This window comes from Microtus ochrogaster, chromosome 22, assembly GCF_000317375.1.
Source record: "Microtus ochrogaster isolate Prairie Vole_2 chromosome 22, MicOch1.0, whole genome shotgun sequence".
NCBI lineage: Eukaryota > Metazoa > Chordata > Mammalia > Rodentia > Cricetidae > Microtus > Microtus ochrogaster.
Genome location: NC_022023.1, coordinates 30,607,818 through 30,625,391, shown reverse-complemented (window position 1 = coordinate 30,625,391; position 17,574 = coordinate 30,607,818). Strand labels below are relative to the sequence as shown.

The window sequence follows — 17,574 nt, the reverse complement described above, 5'->3', positions numbered from 1 at the left end:
ACTGGGTTGGAATCAGCTGGGATGATCCACCGGCCATGCTACCTTACATGAGGTTTACATTCCTCTCTGTACCATCTATAGCATAGCTTAACAGCTCTCTTCCATGGGTAGCCTTCAGTGCCTCAGTCACTGCCCGAAACTCACAGCAGCTTCTACCCATGTTGGCTCTTGGTATTATTCCCAGTATCCATCTATTCTAATCTGTGTTTCTGTCATTGCTTATTTGCTGCTTATTTATGGATGAATGTAAGTCCCATTATTTTCTGTCCCAATGTCACCCTCAGCCTTTTTCTGTTCACAAAGATGAAATCATCTCCATGGTAACAGATGCCGACTGTCAGGCTTGTCCTTATGTAGCAGAGCTTTGCCCACTTGACTTCTTGGATCTACATCGTTGTCGTTGTGTTCTGGAGGACGTGAAAGGGTTTCCGTCACGTGACAGTTCTCAAGCTCAGGGGAACGTTTAACATGCGCAAGCCAAGTACTGATGATAGCCACACAGCTCTGCTTTCTAGAGTTGTCCTTAGACCACAGTGCCAGTGACTCCTTCCTGCTTGTGACACGTTGGGAGGGACTCTGGGGAATCACACAACTTTGGTGTCCAGAAACCAGCTCTTTTGCTTGGGGAACAAGAGGTCTAGGGATACAACAGAACGTGTACTCATAAAAGAGAGGTAGGTTCAGAAAGGGGTCTTGCTTCACAATTGCTACATGTGAGATAAACTTTCCTTCAGTGCTCGTGGATATGTAGGAGCCAGTTTTCATAAAAAGGTACCAAGCAAAAGACTCAGGTCAACAAAAGTCATAGATCTGGGTTTCTTGTGGATCTGGGTTTGTCACTCAGATACGCTGAGAGTTCTGTGTGAATACATAGCCTCATTCCTCCTGGGTGAACTCTAGCTCTTCCTCCTTTCCTGGAAGGAGAGCTTCAGAGCTTGTGCCCACATGAAGCCCACCACAGCTTCTGTTTCTAGGGGTTTTTTTTGTGATATCTGTCTCAGTTCTGAGCCTGTGTTGCCTCCAGCAAGTCCTAACAGCCAGCCCTGCTAGGATGTGTATCTATGGGTTTGCTACAGTTGACTGTTCTCTTATTGTTATATGGTTGGTTCATTTTTGTCTTGTTTTGTTTTATGTGGAGACTGAATCCAGGGCCTGGTGCATCCTAGGGTGTACTCTGCTGTCATGATATTCTCCTAAGCCTGAACTTTGTGGTTTTAGATAGACAGTTTTGAGGATTTTAGAAACCGCTGTGGTTTGCTTTTCCATTTTACCTTGAAAAAGGCCAAGCAGCACTCTCAAATTAGCTTGTAATTTTTTCCATGAGAGAAGACCACAGCTGCTCTTGCTTTACTAGGATAGTTCTTGACTTAAGAAATGAGGCTGATGACTCCTAATAGGCTCCAGGCTGAAAAGGAAAGAGATAAATTTAAAAATTAAAGACATTTGTTAACATTTAAATGCAATTTACCTTCTGTCTCCACTGATTACATCTGTAGATTTATCCAGTTGTTGATCCATTGTTGCTACAGTGGAAAAGATTATATGTCTATTACTTGTGCAAGATAAACAATTATTTGTATAATGTTTCCATAGTATTCAGCGTGTTATCTGGAGTTGATTGACAATGTTGTGTATAGGTTATATGAAAGTATCACTGTTGCAAGATACTGCTTGTTCTTCCTGGCTGCCCAGAACCAAAATAATCACACTGAAACTTATTAATTAAAACACTGCTTGGCCCATTATCTCTAGCTTTTTATTGGCTAACTCTTACATCTTAATTTAACCCATTTCTATTAATCTGTGTATAACTACGAGGTCACAGCCTACCAGCAGAGTTTTAGCACATCTGTCTTTGGTGGCTGATCCATGGCGTCCCTCTGACTCTGCCCTTCTTTCTCCCAGCATTCAGTTCAGTCCTCCCCGACTACCTAAATTCTGCCCTATGAACAGACCAAGGCAGTTTCTTTATTCATTAATGGTAATCATAGCACACAGAGGAGACTCCCACATCATATCACCCAATTTTATGTAAGGGACTTGAGCAGGCAAGGATTTTACATCTGCCAGCCTCCTGGAACCAAGAGACCTCAAGGAATTGCTATGCTACTTACCTTGAGAAGTAGGTAGCTGGATGTGGATTAAAGAGGCGTGTTCTCTCCCTCTCTCTCCCCCTTTCCCTCTCCCCTTCCTTCTTCTCCCCCTCTCTTTGTGTGTGTGTGTGTGTGTTGTGTCTGTCTCTAACTCTGTCTCTCATTTAAGGCTGGCACTTTGGACATTTCCTAGGAAGTACACATGTGCTATCTGAAGAGAGCCCATGACATATAACTTGTTGGAAATAAAAATATATTTGTGTCACAAAAGATTCTGAAGGTTGTGTAATAAAAAGCTTGAACTTCAGGAAATATAATTTTTAATATCAAGTCTCAGAGACACTTGAGGCCATGAACTGTCTTCAAAATTTTTCTTTGCAGTTTTTACCATGACAGGATTCCTGTGGTGATGGCAATAACCTGGTCCGTCATCAGACCACCTATTCCAAGCCTCCAGCAAGTTGTGACATCTGCCCCTCTCATGGGTACTAGGATTTGTCTCTGTCCTGACAGTTTAAATAGTAAGACACCATTCTCTCCTCACTTGCTTGATTTAGGGTGAGAAATGCCATGGTGTAGTGAAATAACCACGCATGGTTTTGTGTCCATGGTGAGGGGACACTTTAGACCACACTGTCCCTGAGGGTTCCAGCAACTTCTGCAGGGAGGTCTTGGCTGAGGTTTCTCAAGGCTTACCCATTGTTCCTTGGTCAAGCTCTTGTTCACGGCACAATCTTCTCAGATGTAGTTACTCTAAATTTTAAGAAAAAAAAAATAACACCCAGAAAAGCAAGATAGAACTCAAACAAAGAATTCCAAGTCAATATATTTTTCAGCCAATAAATGTGACCCAGTTGTAATGCCCCCTTTTTTAAATAATCTTTCAGTAGAATGTGTCTCATCTCACTTAGAATACTGGTCCCTCTTGTTGCTATTTTTGGATGTCTTACCTCTGTGAAAGATGTCATCCTTCTTTCTGTTGCCTAGGTATTTCCAGGTCATATTGTGCTTTATATGTGTGTGTGTGTCTTTATTTATATGTAATTTATGATGTACATTCTAAAACTTTCCATCTTATCTATATTCATTGAACTATAAATTGGTAGCATTGCATTGTCTCAACTATTCACTTCCTCCTTGTCTTCCCATGGAATCTTAATTCCTCCTGCTTTCCTCTATAGCCCCTGGCAACCACCATTGTAATTGACGTCTCCCTGAATTTCACGGGGTGAGATATTTCATATAAATGGATTCATGTAGTGTTTGACTTGTGATGGGATCATTTATTCAGCATACTGCCTTCATCATTCATCCACGTCGGTACCATGTATTAAAATTTCATTCCTGTTAAAGATTAAATTAAACTCCATCATAGCCCCACTTGGATTCTTCTTCATCTTCGGTGGACACCTGACTTATTTCTGTTATTTTGGGTTTTGTGAATTGCCTCCGTATAAATATGGACATTCAAATATCTATCGAGTCCCTCTTGCTATTCCTGTTGGTAAAATATCCAGATGTTTGATGGTCGTACGTAGTGGTAATTCTGTTTACTGTTTTGAGGAACCAGCATGCCGTCATCCACAGTACCTGAGTAATTTTCCTTATTATCAACATTGCGCATTTCCACTCTAGGGTGGCTGGTCCACGCTGCTGAGCCTCCTGTGTTTAAATTTGCTGTAGTAAAATTGATCCATTTTTCTTTTTATTGTCTGAGATTTGGATATTCAGTGCAAGACACCCTGACAAAATTAAACATCACAATGCTTCCCCATCTTTACTTCTAATAGTTTTCATAGTTTTAGCTATGGTTCATTTTGAACCTATTTCGAGTCTGTCTTTGGCTATGAACGGAGATGTAAGGGTCCAAATTTATTCTTTTGCTCTTGGATATTCAGTTTTTCAAGCATTGTCAGAGGCTGCTCTTTTCTCTCATTGGCTGCTTGGTGACTTTGTTGAAAGCCTTCGTCAGAACTATTTCTTTAGTGTCTGAATTATCAAGCGTGGCCTGTGTGCTTCTCGGGCACAGCTGTTGGATGGCATTCTAAAATGCGCCACTGACATTATCACGACTCTGCTTAAAGCTAAAACCGGTGGTTCCCCCAACATTTATGAGCGTGTGTGTGTGCATGTGTGTGTGTTCCTTCTGCTTCTCCCTTAAAAATCCCTGTTACATTGCCACACTCAATACATTTCACATGCTCACTTGAGGCCATTCAGGCTTGATGTCTTCGAGCCCTTGTAATTTAATGAGATTAATGAACTCAGAAACCCAGAGTCTAATAAATACTTCTGAAACAATGAGAAAAGGCTTGTGCGGAAAGACTTGACTGACGTCACGCACGTCACACAGCCTTCTGCACAGCATGATCTAAAGTTGTTGTGCGTGGAAACAGAACAGCTAAGAATCCAGTGAAGCCAAAGGAAGGTGATGTCTGTCATTTTGATGATCAGGAAAGCCTAGTTTCTGGTTTAGTTTCAGCTTATCCAGAATTTACATGTCATGTGTATACCATGTCATGTGTATACATGTGTATACCATGTCATGTGTATACATGTGTATACCATGTCATGTGTATACATGTCATGTGTATACCATGTAGAATTGTGTTGGGGCTTTCGTCCGAAATGCCAGCAGCTCTTTGGAATTAACACGGTTTGGATGTGCTGACAGATGTTGGGAGTTGATTAAATCCATGACTGTTGTTTCATCTCAAGTCTGAGAACCACTGTCCTGGATTTTGACCCCTGAATGTGTGGGTCTGGAAGCCCAAAGATACCTCAGTTCCAGAAGCAAAGTGTAGGGTCCATTTGTGAATGAGCAGCGATTCAGCAAAACTGAAGGAGGCCCATTGAAATAATTGCAGCAGCAAACAGTCTTGTTTCCATGGAAACTTCTTGTGGGCAAGTTCGTGCATCTTGTTTATGTTCCTCTTGGACAGGAATATTCTGAAACTCGCCCTGTTCTCTTCTTTGACTATTACTGAGTAGTGAAGGACTTCCCTCCGAACAGGGCTCCTGAGCTCAGACTCTGTAGAATCCCTGTCTCCTAACTGGTGGTGCTCGGTTCCTCTGCAGGCAAGGGAGAGGAAGTTAGTCATGGAACCTGCAGTGTGTGCTGCCCATGGGAGCTGTACACACTCACACTGCAACCTGCAGTGTGTGCCGCTCACCGGAGCTGTGCAAACTCACACTGTAACCTGCAGTGTGTAATGTTCACAGGAGTTATGCACACTCACCCTGTAACTTATAGTGTGTGTTGCTCACAGAGCTGTGCACACTCACACTGTAACCTGCAGTGTGTGTTGCTCACAGGAGCTGTGCACACTCACTGTCACCTGCAGTGTGTGCTGCTCACAGAGCTGTGCACACTCACTGTCACCTGCAGTGTGTGCTGCTCACTGAGCTGTGCACACTCACACTTGAAACGGTGGTATCTTCATTTTCAACACTTTTGACTGTAGCATTTTAACTCTGTGCTAGACATTGTGTATGTCTCCTTAAATAATAGCGGTGATAATTTTAAGCTATGTTTTCATTTTTCTTGGTGTTTGAACTTACTAGAATTTTGCTTTGAAATTATAGTTTTTTTAATCTACCTCTGATATTGCTCATCTGTGATTCAGCTTTATAATTCCTTAGACATTAGATTACATATGCAATGTCTTATATTTTATCTCATTTCTCTGCCATAAAATCAGCTTAAGTAACATCAAATATCTCTGTAGTCATCTGTTACTGGCAATTTGCAGTGGGTAACTGTCTTATCTTCCCACAGCTGAATAAATTCAAGTGGGAATCTCTCCTCCTTTTAGAAAGAGTTTAGGAAGTAAGACAAGCTGAGTTGAGTTTTAAATGCAAATTAAGTCCCCCCTCCTGTGCTGTTTGTTAGTGGCCTAGCTTCTGGACATTGGGCTTCGTCCTCCTATTCTCACTGTACCATACATTACTAACACATGTGTATTTTTCTCCACAGTAAAGCCGACTGTGATCGATGTGGACATTTATGTGAACAGCATAGGTCCTGTGTCATCCATAAACATGGTAAGAAGCCCCTGTGTTTCGCTCGGCGGCTCCTGCATCCCTTCATGCGTCCGGTCTCCAGTGGATTTGTGTTGGAGTTTTGTCATGTGGGTTCAAAGACCACGATAACTCCTTAAGTGTTCAGCGATGTGATATTGAAAATGGTCTTTAAGATTCAGGAGACAGAGCTTGTGACATCAGTCATGAGCCATTGCTCTGGAGAGCATGAACTGTGCCCACTCACACGTGTTGACAGTACATGTTTTTCAAATGGTATTGTTTGGGGCTGTGTAGCCATTGTCTTTACCTGACCTCTCTTATATTAGGGATGCATAGAAGTGGCAGGCACATTTTGGTTTGAATCTGTGGATAAGCTCCTCTTGGTCATTCATGTATCTGCTTTAGGGGGACTCTAAGAGCAAATACATTATTTTTCCTGAGCATATGGGTTTCCATAGGCTTGTAAGCAAGCTGGGCATGGGACTCTCCTGTGGAAGATGTCAGTCCCCATGGCAGATGCTTAGCTGCTTAGCAAGTGTTACTGTGCTAGAATGTGTTACACAGACCCTTCGGACATGTCTGCCAGGTGTTGCGTGCCTCCTGCCCAGATACATTGTTGCATAACCAGAGCTGGTAATTTGATGTTGCCAGCAGTGTCCTGTGTGGAGCTTCTTTATGCCTACTGCCTCTTAATCTGGGGATGTCTGAGAGGAAGGATAGGGCATTGCTGACACACCAGCTCCTGCTTTCTCCTCGTAGTGTGTTGTGCTTGGGATTAGCTCCTTCAGATCAACGGCAGGAACGTCTCTTTTAATTGCTAGATATTACAAGTGTTCTTTGCTGACATAAAGCTTCCGTGGCATGGTAAAATTTTGTTATGGGGGATTGTCTTTTCAAAAATTGAAACATCTCAAAGGTGTGGCTAATGGTTTTAACAGTAGCATGTCTGAGGTTCCATGTGCCATCTGTAGTATAAAACACAAAACCTCCGAACAAAAAATGAATATCAATGCCATCCATTGTATGAACAAAGAAGTAGAATAAATAAAAGAAACTTACTTCACACAACCCATTGGCTGAAAATGGGGTGTGTACTAAAACCAATTAATAATGTAATAATCCCTTACCTGGGAAGTAATTAACTCAGCAGACTGTGCTCAGGAAGTGCTCGATTTTAATGCATTTGTTTCTTACCCTGCTATTGGTCTGGTTGTCTGTTGTCCACACACCTTCTCAGTGCCTTGGTGCAATTTATCCCTAACACTGACAGTTCCTCCGCAGACACAATCACACAGCCCTTTAGTGCGGATGGCACATTGGTGTTCCTGGAGGTTTTGCCTAGCCCCTCTAGCTTGGAGATGTACTTGGTGCTCAGAATTGCACTCTGGTGGGGCATTTTTGTGTGGAGATCAGATGTGCCAGAGCAGGATGCCATGTGACATCAGCCACAGATGCCAAGGTCTTGAGTGAAGGTCAAAGTCATTCAAGATGGGTTAGCAGGTAGGTATTGTCAGAACAACGTTTCCCAGTGACGTCAGCCTGATCATTTGTGGACGGGGATGGCTTTACAAGGTCCCCAGTGTGACACAAGTGGAGATGAGTGAATGTTGGCCACAAAGCATCCCTGGACCTAAGGGATCAAGGCCTGAAGAAAGATGGGAGAGATTTGAGTTATGTCCTAGGTTTGAAAGAACTGTAGCACCCTTCTTGGTATGTTGGCTAGACCTCATAAGATCTCTTGGTAATTCTCGCTTCATCCTTTTAGGATTTTTTATTTTATTTTATTTTGAGATAGGGTATCGTATGTCCCAGGCTGGGCTCAGGTTTTGTGTAACTAAGTTTACCATGAACTTTTGATCTGAGTGCTGGGATTATAGGCATGTACTGCCATTCCTGGTTAATGCCGCGCTGTAGATTCAACCCAGGGCTTTTGCAAGCTAAGCAAGTGATTTATCAGCTGAAACACACCTCTGCTCCCCATGTTAGGATTTAAATCTTGAATTCTGGCCCTTCCACCAAGTAGTAAAGAATGACGTTAGTCAGGGTTGGCAAGATGGCTCAGCAGGGAAAAGCGTTTGCTGCCGAGTCTAAAGACCTGAGTTCAGTTCCTGAAGCTCACAGGCGGAAGGAGAGAACTGACCCCACAAGTTGTCTCTTCGTTCCTGTAAGTGCACCGTAGACAGCATGCATGCCTGCATATACATGTGTGCACATGCACAGACACGCCAGTGAAACTGTAACTGAGCCCCCAGAAGAAGATGCCTATGGCCCTATGCTTCTTAGATTTCTGGGAAATGGAAACTCCTATCTGGTACTCTCCTTGTCCCAGAGGGGCTAAGCCCAAACAACTATAGTACATCAGTATCTGGGTGCCAAAAGGACTGAATGCCATCTTTGTTTCACTGCCCAGCTGGAAGTTCTGAAATTAGAAGTCTCAGCAGCTACACAGTCACTAAGAGTCCTGTGAGAACGGAAGCAGTAACGGTGGATGTCTTTCTTAATTTGTTGATTGCTAAGTGGTTATTGGGGGAGAATCCTACAACCTTATCAAACTTTAACACTGTGGCTGAAGCTAAATGAAAGCTTAACTCCTGAAACCCTAAATGCACTTCCAAATGATGCTTCCCCACCGTAACAGTCGTCAGTTGCGTTTCCTTCGTTTCTGGCATCCACTGTTTACTGCCAACTCAACCCTCATCACTTACGTTCAGTTTCCTATGCAGTCCTTCTTGTGTATCCCAAGGTCTACATTCCGCTTGTAAGTATCTTATTATCTTCCGGGACTATGGCATGGATCCACAGCTCTGTGAATTGTGCCTTTTGCCGTTCTGACTCTCTAGGAGCCAAAGGACCTCTGTGGAGCCTCTGTGAAATTGCCTCAGAAGGTCACCGAGGTCTCCCAAGAGTCGGCCATGCTTCTGTTCCCCAGCTGCAGGGTGGGTCTGACTTCACCCTAGCACCAGATCCGTTGTGTGCCCTCATCTCCCTCAGAGCAGGACCTCTGCGTGCGTGTGTGTGTGTGTGTGTGTGTGTGTGTGCGTGTGTGTGTGTGTGTGTGTGTGTGTACGTATACGTACATAAACACACATGCTATGGTGTATGTGTAGAAATGAGGACACAGCGTGTAGGGTCCATTCTCTCCTTCTACCTGCGAGTTCCAGCAATCAAAAGTGGATGGCAGAGAGGAAGGCAACCCAGTTAAAGTCTGTGTTATGGAGGTATGGGGGAGATCATTTGGAGTGTATTTAGGGTTTCAGAATATGGTTTTCGTTTATCATTAGCCATGATGTTCAAGTTCGATACGGTGTTAGGATTTTCAGCAAATAGCTGCTTAGCAATTGGCAGATCAAGAAAGACATTGGCCGTTACTGCCTCCATTATGGTCACAGGACTGCTTTTGTGAAGACTCAGATTCTAATGTCAGAACTTCCAGCTAGGCTAGGAAACAGAGGGTGGAGCTCAGTCCACTGGGCACACTGGCACCGATGTCCTGCAGCTCCTTGTGCTTAGTCCCTTTGGGACCAAAAGGACAGGACCGTATCAGAGTTGTCATAGCATCCTCCGTGTTACCCAGTGTATTGTGCGCTGTGTGTGCAGCTCCTGATGGACACTGATTGGTTAAGACCAAGAGAGCTGTGGCCAGAGAGGCACCTGTGAGTTCCTTTTCGAGAATTTCCTCTTTTAGTAGCCTTTCCAGAAGGTTTAATCTCCAGGGTGTTGTCCTGATGGATTATCCATTGTTCTTATTTGTGTGGAGTTAAATGGAGCTCCTTCAGATTTCATGGGGAGGATGCTAAGTATGATCAGCTTGGGGGGTCACCCCAGGACATCCTCCCTGCCATGGACTGAAATGCAGCTGTGCGTACTATAGAAATACCACTTCCGCTCCACACTCAGATGAGGGTTCAGCATGTCCCAGGGTTAGGATTGCTTTTCCTTTCCAAAAATTGAAAGATTGAATTTTTCTTTCCTGAAAGTTTGGACAGAATGTACAGAGAAGCTTGGAAGTGTGCAGCTGACAGGAGGGCTCTTTCATTGCATCCTGAACTTTGTGTAACAAGTATATAGCACTGAGGATCATACCTTTAGTTAGCACCTAGTATGTCCTGCCCGTTCCTCCTCTCTCCACTAATCCTGGAAACTACTGAACTGGTCTTCTGAGAGCTCCGTACCTGCACTTTTTCCCAGATGATGCAGGACTACAGCCACACTCGGTGTGACTCCACACTGATTCCTCCTTCTTTGTCGGCTCTGCCGCCAGCTTCCTTGTGGAAGCCCAATCAATCATCACTATGTAGAATAAGTAATAGCAGGTAGTTGAGAAGGCACAGAGGCACGCTAGACAGCACTAGAATATTCATGGTGATGACTCATATCCTCCGTATGCAGAACTGGTAGCGTGCTGCACAGCCCTGGAGGCGACGGGAGGGAAGTGAGATTCACAACCCCACTCTCGTTGTCCTGTTAGAGCAGACGTTTTGAGAGGGAACATCAGACAGCCGTGACCACGCCATAGAGGCTGATAATGCTGGAAGTTTATCGTTTTTCCCAAGGTTTGTAGCATTTTTGAATTTGTCGTTTGATACCCTACATTCATGCTTGAAAAGGAAGTTACTCTTTTTCTTTTTTGATTGATTGACAAAATAATTTCACATATGTTTGGGCACAATGTGATGTTTAGTTTCCAGTGAATACTGTGTGAAGATGAAATAAAATAAAGGCAAGAAAAGCATCCAAGACCATAAACATGTTTTTCCTTTGCAGAAAGAACATTGGTCATAGTCAAGATATAGAGTCAACCCGTCAATTACTCATGAACATTCTACAGTGTGCATGAACAATATTATTGTGCCAATCTAGTCATCCACAGAAACGTGGGTAGACCTGGACGATGTTACATTAAGCCAGGCAAGAAAGACAAACACCCATGATTCCACTCTTACATAGGTATCAGATGTTATTTCTTAAGAGGGTAGGAAACGCATTGCCAGGGTCTACGTGGTAGGTAATGGGAAGGGAAGAGGAGAAGCTCACCAATGATACCGTGACCACAGTAAGATAAGATGAACAAATTCTGAAGCTCAGAGTTCACAGCACAGCATGGGAATTAGAATATCTCAAGAACTAGAAGGAACTTCAGATATTCTTCGTGTTATCTCTTACATTGCTCCAACATTGTTTTCTTTCCTGTCTTGTGTGACTCTAGTCAACTGAAACCTCTCATACGTCTCGTGTCCCTACTGTCCTTGCTCTTTGTTCTCCATTTGTGTTCTATGTTGGACTTGGAACAAAGCTTTCCAACTCACCTTCTAATCACTAAGTCTTTCTTCAACTGCTCAGTGTTCTGTGGAAGCCATGCATCTATTCAGGTCTAAACTCTCGTGCCTTTTGGCTGTAAAATTGTGGTTTTATTCGAACAGATTCCAGTTTGGGGAATCTTGCAGTCCATTTTCTTGCATATGTTGGTCATTAAATCCAGGTCTCATAACCACCATTTCTGGCCATTTCTGGTCTGCTTCTGTTGCACTGCGTTGTTTGATTTTGCTTCGTGACGGTTCAGGCAATGTTGATTGTGCCCCAGAACCTGTGAGTTCTGAAGTCAAATTTTCACATCTCTGGGCAGGTGTGAGCCAGTGTAGGCTGGCCTGTTGTCTTGCTGAGGCTCTGTTGGGCACTGCCCCCCCCCATTTCGTAGGCGCAGTTCTCTCGAGGTGTCAACAGAGGGCCTTGTCTCGTACACTCATTTTCATGATTGTCTCCACTCTGTGTGGCTAAGTCAGCAAATGTGTTGAAAGGAAGCTATCACTTGTCACTTATTGGCTCATTTCTGTCGTTGCTTACTTTTTTTTCTCAGCACTTGTGGTTAAATGCAGGATTTTATGTACACAAAACTGAGCTGCAAATGCTGCCTTTAAGAATTTTAATTTTAGGATAGAGCCTCACTTGAAGCCACCCAAGCTGGCCCATGGTGGCCTTGATTTTACAGTCCTCTTCCTCAGCCTTCTGCGTGGCTGGGTTCACAACCTAGGTCCTCAGACTCGGCTTTATCACTTGCTTTCTGGGAATTGAAGCTACTCTTTTTTTGGACTTCTTGTTGACCCCAAACCCTCTCTCAGATCCCCTTGCCATCTTCATCCTGGCCACTGTTCTCTGCCTAGCCTCTGTGCCTTCTCTACCACTCTTGCTTGAGACAAAAATCTTTGTAGAAAACATTGCAAGAGAAATACGGTTTCTTTCTGAATCCCTGCCCTCTGTCGGTTTCTGATTTCTCTAACTTTTAAATTGATATTTTACCTGAGGTTTCTCTTGGTCCTCGGTGGGACTGTTGGTCTGTTATAATGTCTGCCATCAAAGCTACTTAACCTTGTTTGAAAAGCCAGTAAAGCTATTTCATTTTTCATTAATGCGTGCTGATTTTGCATGTTAATTGGGTGTGATAGTTCAACATGTTTACATCATAAACAGATTGCAGGCAACCCCCTTTGATCTGCCATTACACTTCGTCCCAGTTTCTTGTAACCAGCATTCTTTATTCTTCAAAGAACTCGAATAAACCATCTTTCAAAATTCATACGGGAGCACAACAGCCCAGCAGCCCGTGTCATCACAACCGAGTGAGCGGGTTTAGAAACATCACCGTTCCTGAGTTTAAGACACGTCCCAGAGTCATGGTAGCCAAAGCAACATGAGATTGGCTTGACCAAAAAAAGAGACCCCTTTATTGGTACAATATGCCTACAGAACAAAGTAGTGACTCTGGAAATAAGCCCTGGTGACTCCAGGCAACTGAGTCTTAACAAATGCACCAAAGCACATTGAAGAAATTATAGCTTCATTGACAAATGAGTTGAGAATTAAAGTTCTTATGGACCAAGTCTTAATTCTAAAAAAACAAAAATCAAAAACAAACAAGCAAAAAACACAGAAGAGTAACTTGGGCAGGAACTAAGTACAAAGCAGCCTTACTCAAGATGTTTTCTTGACTTGAGAGTCTCTCAGACTGCTCTCAGGATATCAAAAAAGGGAGAGTTTTCTGGGACCTAATATTTTTCGGTTTCTCTACAAAAGAGTGAAGCTTTAACAAGAAATAAATGAAGTTAATTGTGTATATCTTCTAGAAACATCTGCTTTAGGGAAGTACAACTATCCTCCATTGTCAGTTACCCAAGAATATAGTCACTTAGGTGGTTTCAATATTCTTTTAAAAAGTGAAAAATAGATTCTGAGCCAGGTCTCGTGGTTCATAATCCCAGCACTTTGGCAGAGTAGGGCTGATTTCCATGAGTTTAAGACAAGCATGGTCTATACAGTGTGTTCCACTGTACAATTAGAGCTACACTGTGTGAGCCCTGGACCCTCTCTCTCCAGGTCCATTGCATAGTGATCAACAGGATCATAGAAGTAAATGTTCTAAAATTAAGGAAACAGAGCAATACAGATAGGAAAGTCGTGTAGGGCAGAAAGTAGATAAGACCAGACAGTAAACTCCCCATGGCATAGTATAATTTAAACACTAGATATACTGAAGAAATACTGAAGAGAGAGCACTGAGTGGTGTAAGAGAAAAGTTAGAAGTCATATATTTAAAAATCCCATGAAAAAGCAAACAAACAAACAAAACCGGACTCTTCAGTGGAAACTTTAAAAGCTGCAGGGCTTGGAGCTTACTAAAGACCACAGATGCCAATCCAGACTTCCTTACCCCGCAAAATCTGCCACAGTTGAAAGAGAAAAGAAAAATTTCCATGATATAAACAGACTAAAAGAATTTATGTCCACTAAATCAGCCCTCCAGTGAATACGGGAAGCAATAATTTGGACTGAAAAGAGGAAGAAGCATACTCCAGAGGCTACAGAAAGAAAACAAATAAAATTATAATTACTGGAACACAAAATAGAACTTAGAACACAAACAGAAAAGAGAGCAAGACGGCAATCAACACATACCTTTCAGTCATAACTACATATTAGTGACTTCAATTCTTCAATCAAAATTAAAAAAACAATACTGGTTATCACAACAAGCCCTTGGTGCTGAAGATGCCATTTGCTTACACCATTGGACATGGGGAAATAGAGTTGGTGTCCAAGTAGGAACTTGCCCCTAATGGCCAGCATTTATAGTACTGGAAGATTCTTTACATGCTACCTAAGGGGAAAGTCATCAATACCACCCAGCTGTGAGCCCGGTGATCTGCCTGCAGGATATCCATGAAAACTATGTTATGGGGATAACCCACCACTTGGTGATTGGCTTTAAGGCCCCCACGTGAGATGAAGCTCATACTCGACACTGCTAATGTGGCCAAGAACCTGAGACTAGCTAGGTCATGGGCCCAAAGGGAAAACCTGCTACTCCTATTCTGCTAAAGAAACAGCAGCAACATGACTCATCACGGCATACTGCAATACACACACAGAGCACAGCATCCCTCAGCTCTCAACAGAGAAGCTTCTTTTCCAGTAGATGGTGATTAACAAAGAGACTCACACCTGGGCCGAGCGCAGCGTGAGAGACTCTGGAGCTTAGTCCTAATGAGTTGTCTTTATCAAAACCCTTCTTTCACGGCTCAGGGGTCTATGTGGAAGAGGAGGCATAAAGAAGCTTCTAAGAGTCAGAATAGGTGGATAACTCCGTGACAGCTGTTTTCCAGACACAACAGAGCTGATTTTCACACAAACTAACAGAGATGATGGTAGCAGTACACGCAAGGCCAGTATAAGTTCAAGCCAGAGGAAGTTCCAGGACAGACAGTTTGGAAGGAGCACTTTCAAACTCCTGCTCTGAGCCAGAGTTATTCTAACACTAAAACCAACTCTTGTTGAACACGAATACCAAAGTTCTCAGTAAATTACTTTTGAGTTGAATGCATGCATATGTGAAAATGACCCTCTGCTATCATCAAATTATTATCCTGGAGAGACAGGGAAGATTCTGCAAATATAACTAAATACATGTAATAAGTTATATAAATGGAGTTAAAGACAAAAAAAATCACATGATCTATTCAATAGATGCAGAAAAGTCCATTATGCCTTCATGATAAAAGTCCTAGAGAGAATAAGGATGAAGGGTACCTACCCCTCAACACAATAAAGACTTTATATGTCAAGTCCTCCAGCAACATTATCCCAGATAAAGAAAGAGCACATCAAAGCAATCTCATTAACTGTCTAATAGCCATAATACTTTTCAATATAATGCTTGAAGTAATAGCTAGAGAAATAAGATAAGAGAAGGAAATTAAAATGGTACAAATAAAAAATTAAGTCAAACTATTCCTATTTGCAAAATGATATGATAAAGGAACCAAAAATATCCACAGAAAACTTCTAAAAAAATAACACTTTTAGAAAGTGGCAAGATACTCAATCAATTTATAAAAATCAGTAACCTTTCTACCAGTAGCTAATACCACTAACTAATGTGATAAGATCATGGAAATACTCCCATTTATAATAGCCTAAAAATATAATACCTAGAAATTAACCTTACCCAAGAGATTACATCTCACTGCATTAGAAACTTTAAATTTATTTTTAAAAGGAATTGATAAAGACATAAGAAGAAGACAAAACCTCCCATGCTGATGGGTTGGTTTAATTTAACGTTATGAAAATGACCATTCTTCCAAAAGCAATTTATAAACTTGATGTAATTCCAATCAACACCCTTGATATTGTACAATGGAATAGAAAGACATTGTCCAAATTCATATGAACCCACAAAAGATCCTGGATAGGTCAAGCAGTCCCGAGCAAAAAGAACCATTCTGGAAGGATTGCCATATCATGCTTCAAGCTATATTGTAGAGTTGCAGTAATAAGAACAGCATGGTCCCATCACAAAAGTAGACGTGTCAATCAAGGGATGAAAATAGAAGGCCCAAATGAATGCACATAATTACAGCCATCTGGTATTTGACAAAGATTCTAAAATTATACACTATGGGAAAGACAGCATCTTCAACAAATGGTGCTGAGGAAGTAATTTGACGTGCAGGATAATGGAAGTAGACCCAAATACCCATATATGTCACCCTCCTGACACACATGAATGAGCCACAAGTGGACTGAATGTCTCAGTGTGGTCCTGGAATTTGGAAACTGCTAAAGAAGGGACAGACAGTAATACTTCACGAGGTATAGATTAGCCAAGAACTCCATTTTGCCCACAATTGAAGGTCAGAATTGTCAAATGGTACCTCATAAAGCTAAAAAAGTCCTTTATCACCACAAAATAATCCACAGAGTGATGCAAAAGCCTATAGAGAGGGAAAGAATCTTTGCCATCTATTCATCGGCTAGATTAATATTCAGGATATACAAAGAACAACACACAAATAAATCAAGAAAACAAATGACCCAATTAAAAAATGGACCTGGATAGAAGAATAATAAAAACGGTTTAAACAAAGGTATCTCAGAAGCCATCCTGAACGTGCCAATTAAAGCTACTCTGAGATTTTATCTTGCTTAAGCCAGAGTGGCTACGATGAAGAAAACCACTGACAGCCAATGCCGGCGAGGATGTGGAGAAAGGGAAACTCTTCTTCACTGCCTGTGGGACTGCACAGTAGTCTGCCCACTTTAGAAATCAGTGTGGAGAATTCTCCAAAAGCTGAAAAGAGATTTGCTTTATGATCCAGCTGTTCCTGGTGTATTCCCATGGTCTCCATTCCTAGCAGACAGATGTTTGCTCAGCCACAATCTTTGTAGCTGTCCTCACAATAACTAGCAAACGTAAACAACAAAGTACCTGTCTTCATAGTAACTAATAAATGGAAACAATGTTGCTGTCCTCACAGTAACTAGCAAATAGAAACAATGTAGCTGTCTTCACAGTAACTAGCAAACGGAAACAACCTAGCTGTACTCACAGTAATTAGCAAACGGAAACAATGTAGCTGTCTTCATAGTAACTAGCAAATGGAAACAATGTAGCTGTCTTCACAGTAACTAGTAAATGGAAATAATCTAGATGTCTTTCAATTGATGAGGGGTTATGAAAATGTGGTAAAAATCCACAGTGGGGTTTTATTGAGGTGTAAATAAAAATAAAATGAAATTTACAAGTAAATGAATGGAACTGAGCAATATTGTAACTACTGTGGTAACCTAGACCTATATTTTAAAAAGAGCCTGAAGTAACCATAGAACACTGTAAAGTCAAAAGGGACTGTGGAAGGATTGGGGAGTGATGTGTGAGTCCCCTCTGTGTGTTGTGATTACTATTAATGAATAAGGAAATTGCTTAGGACCCATAGCAAGGCAGAATTCAGGTAAGCAGGGAAAGCTAGGCTGAATGCTGGGAGAAAAAAAGGGCAGAGGCAGAGGAAAGCCATGGAATCACTGCCAGAGTCAGACATGCCCAAATTGGCTGATAAACCACTGTCACGTGGTGATACACAGATTAATAGAAATGGGTTAAATTAAGATGTAAGAGTTAGACAATAAG

The 17,574-nt window shown here is 42.1% G+C and overlaps 1 protein-coding gene across 1 annotated transcript in view; it reads left to right on the top strand.

The window, feature by feature from the left end:
• Window positions 1-17,574, top strand: part of Gabrg3 (gamma-aminobutyric acid type A receptor gamma3 subunit) — a 489,801-nt gene that overhangs the window by 35,396 nt on the left and 436,831 nt on the right. The window contains exon 3 of the mRNA XM_026784391.1: window positions 6,070-6,137. Within this exon, the coding sequence (XP_026640192.1) occupies window positions 6,070-6,137 (68 nt within the window). The remainder of the gene's footprint in view (window positions 1-6,069; window positions 6,138-17,574) is intronic.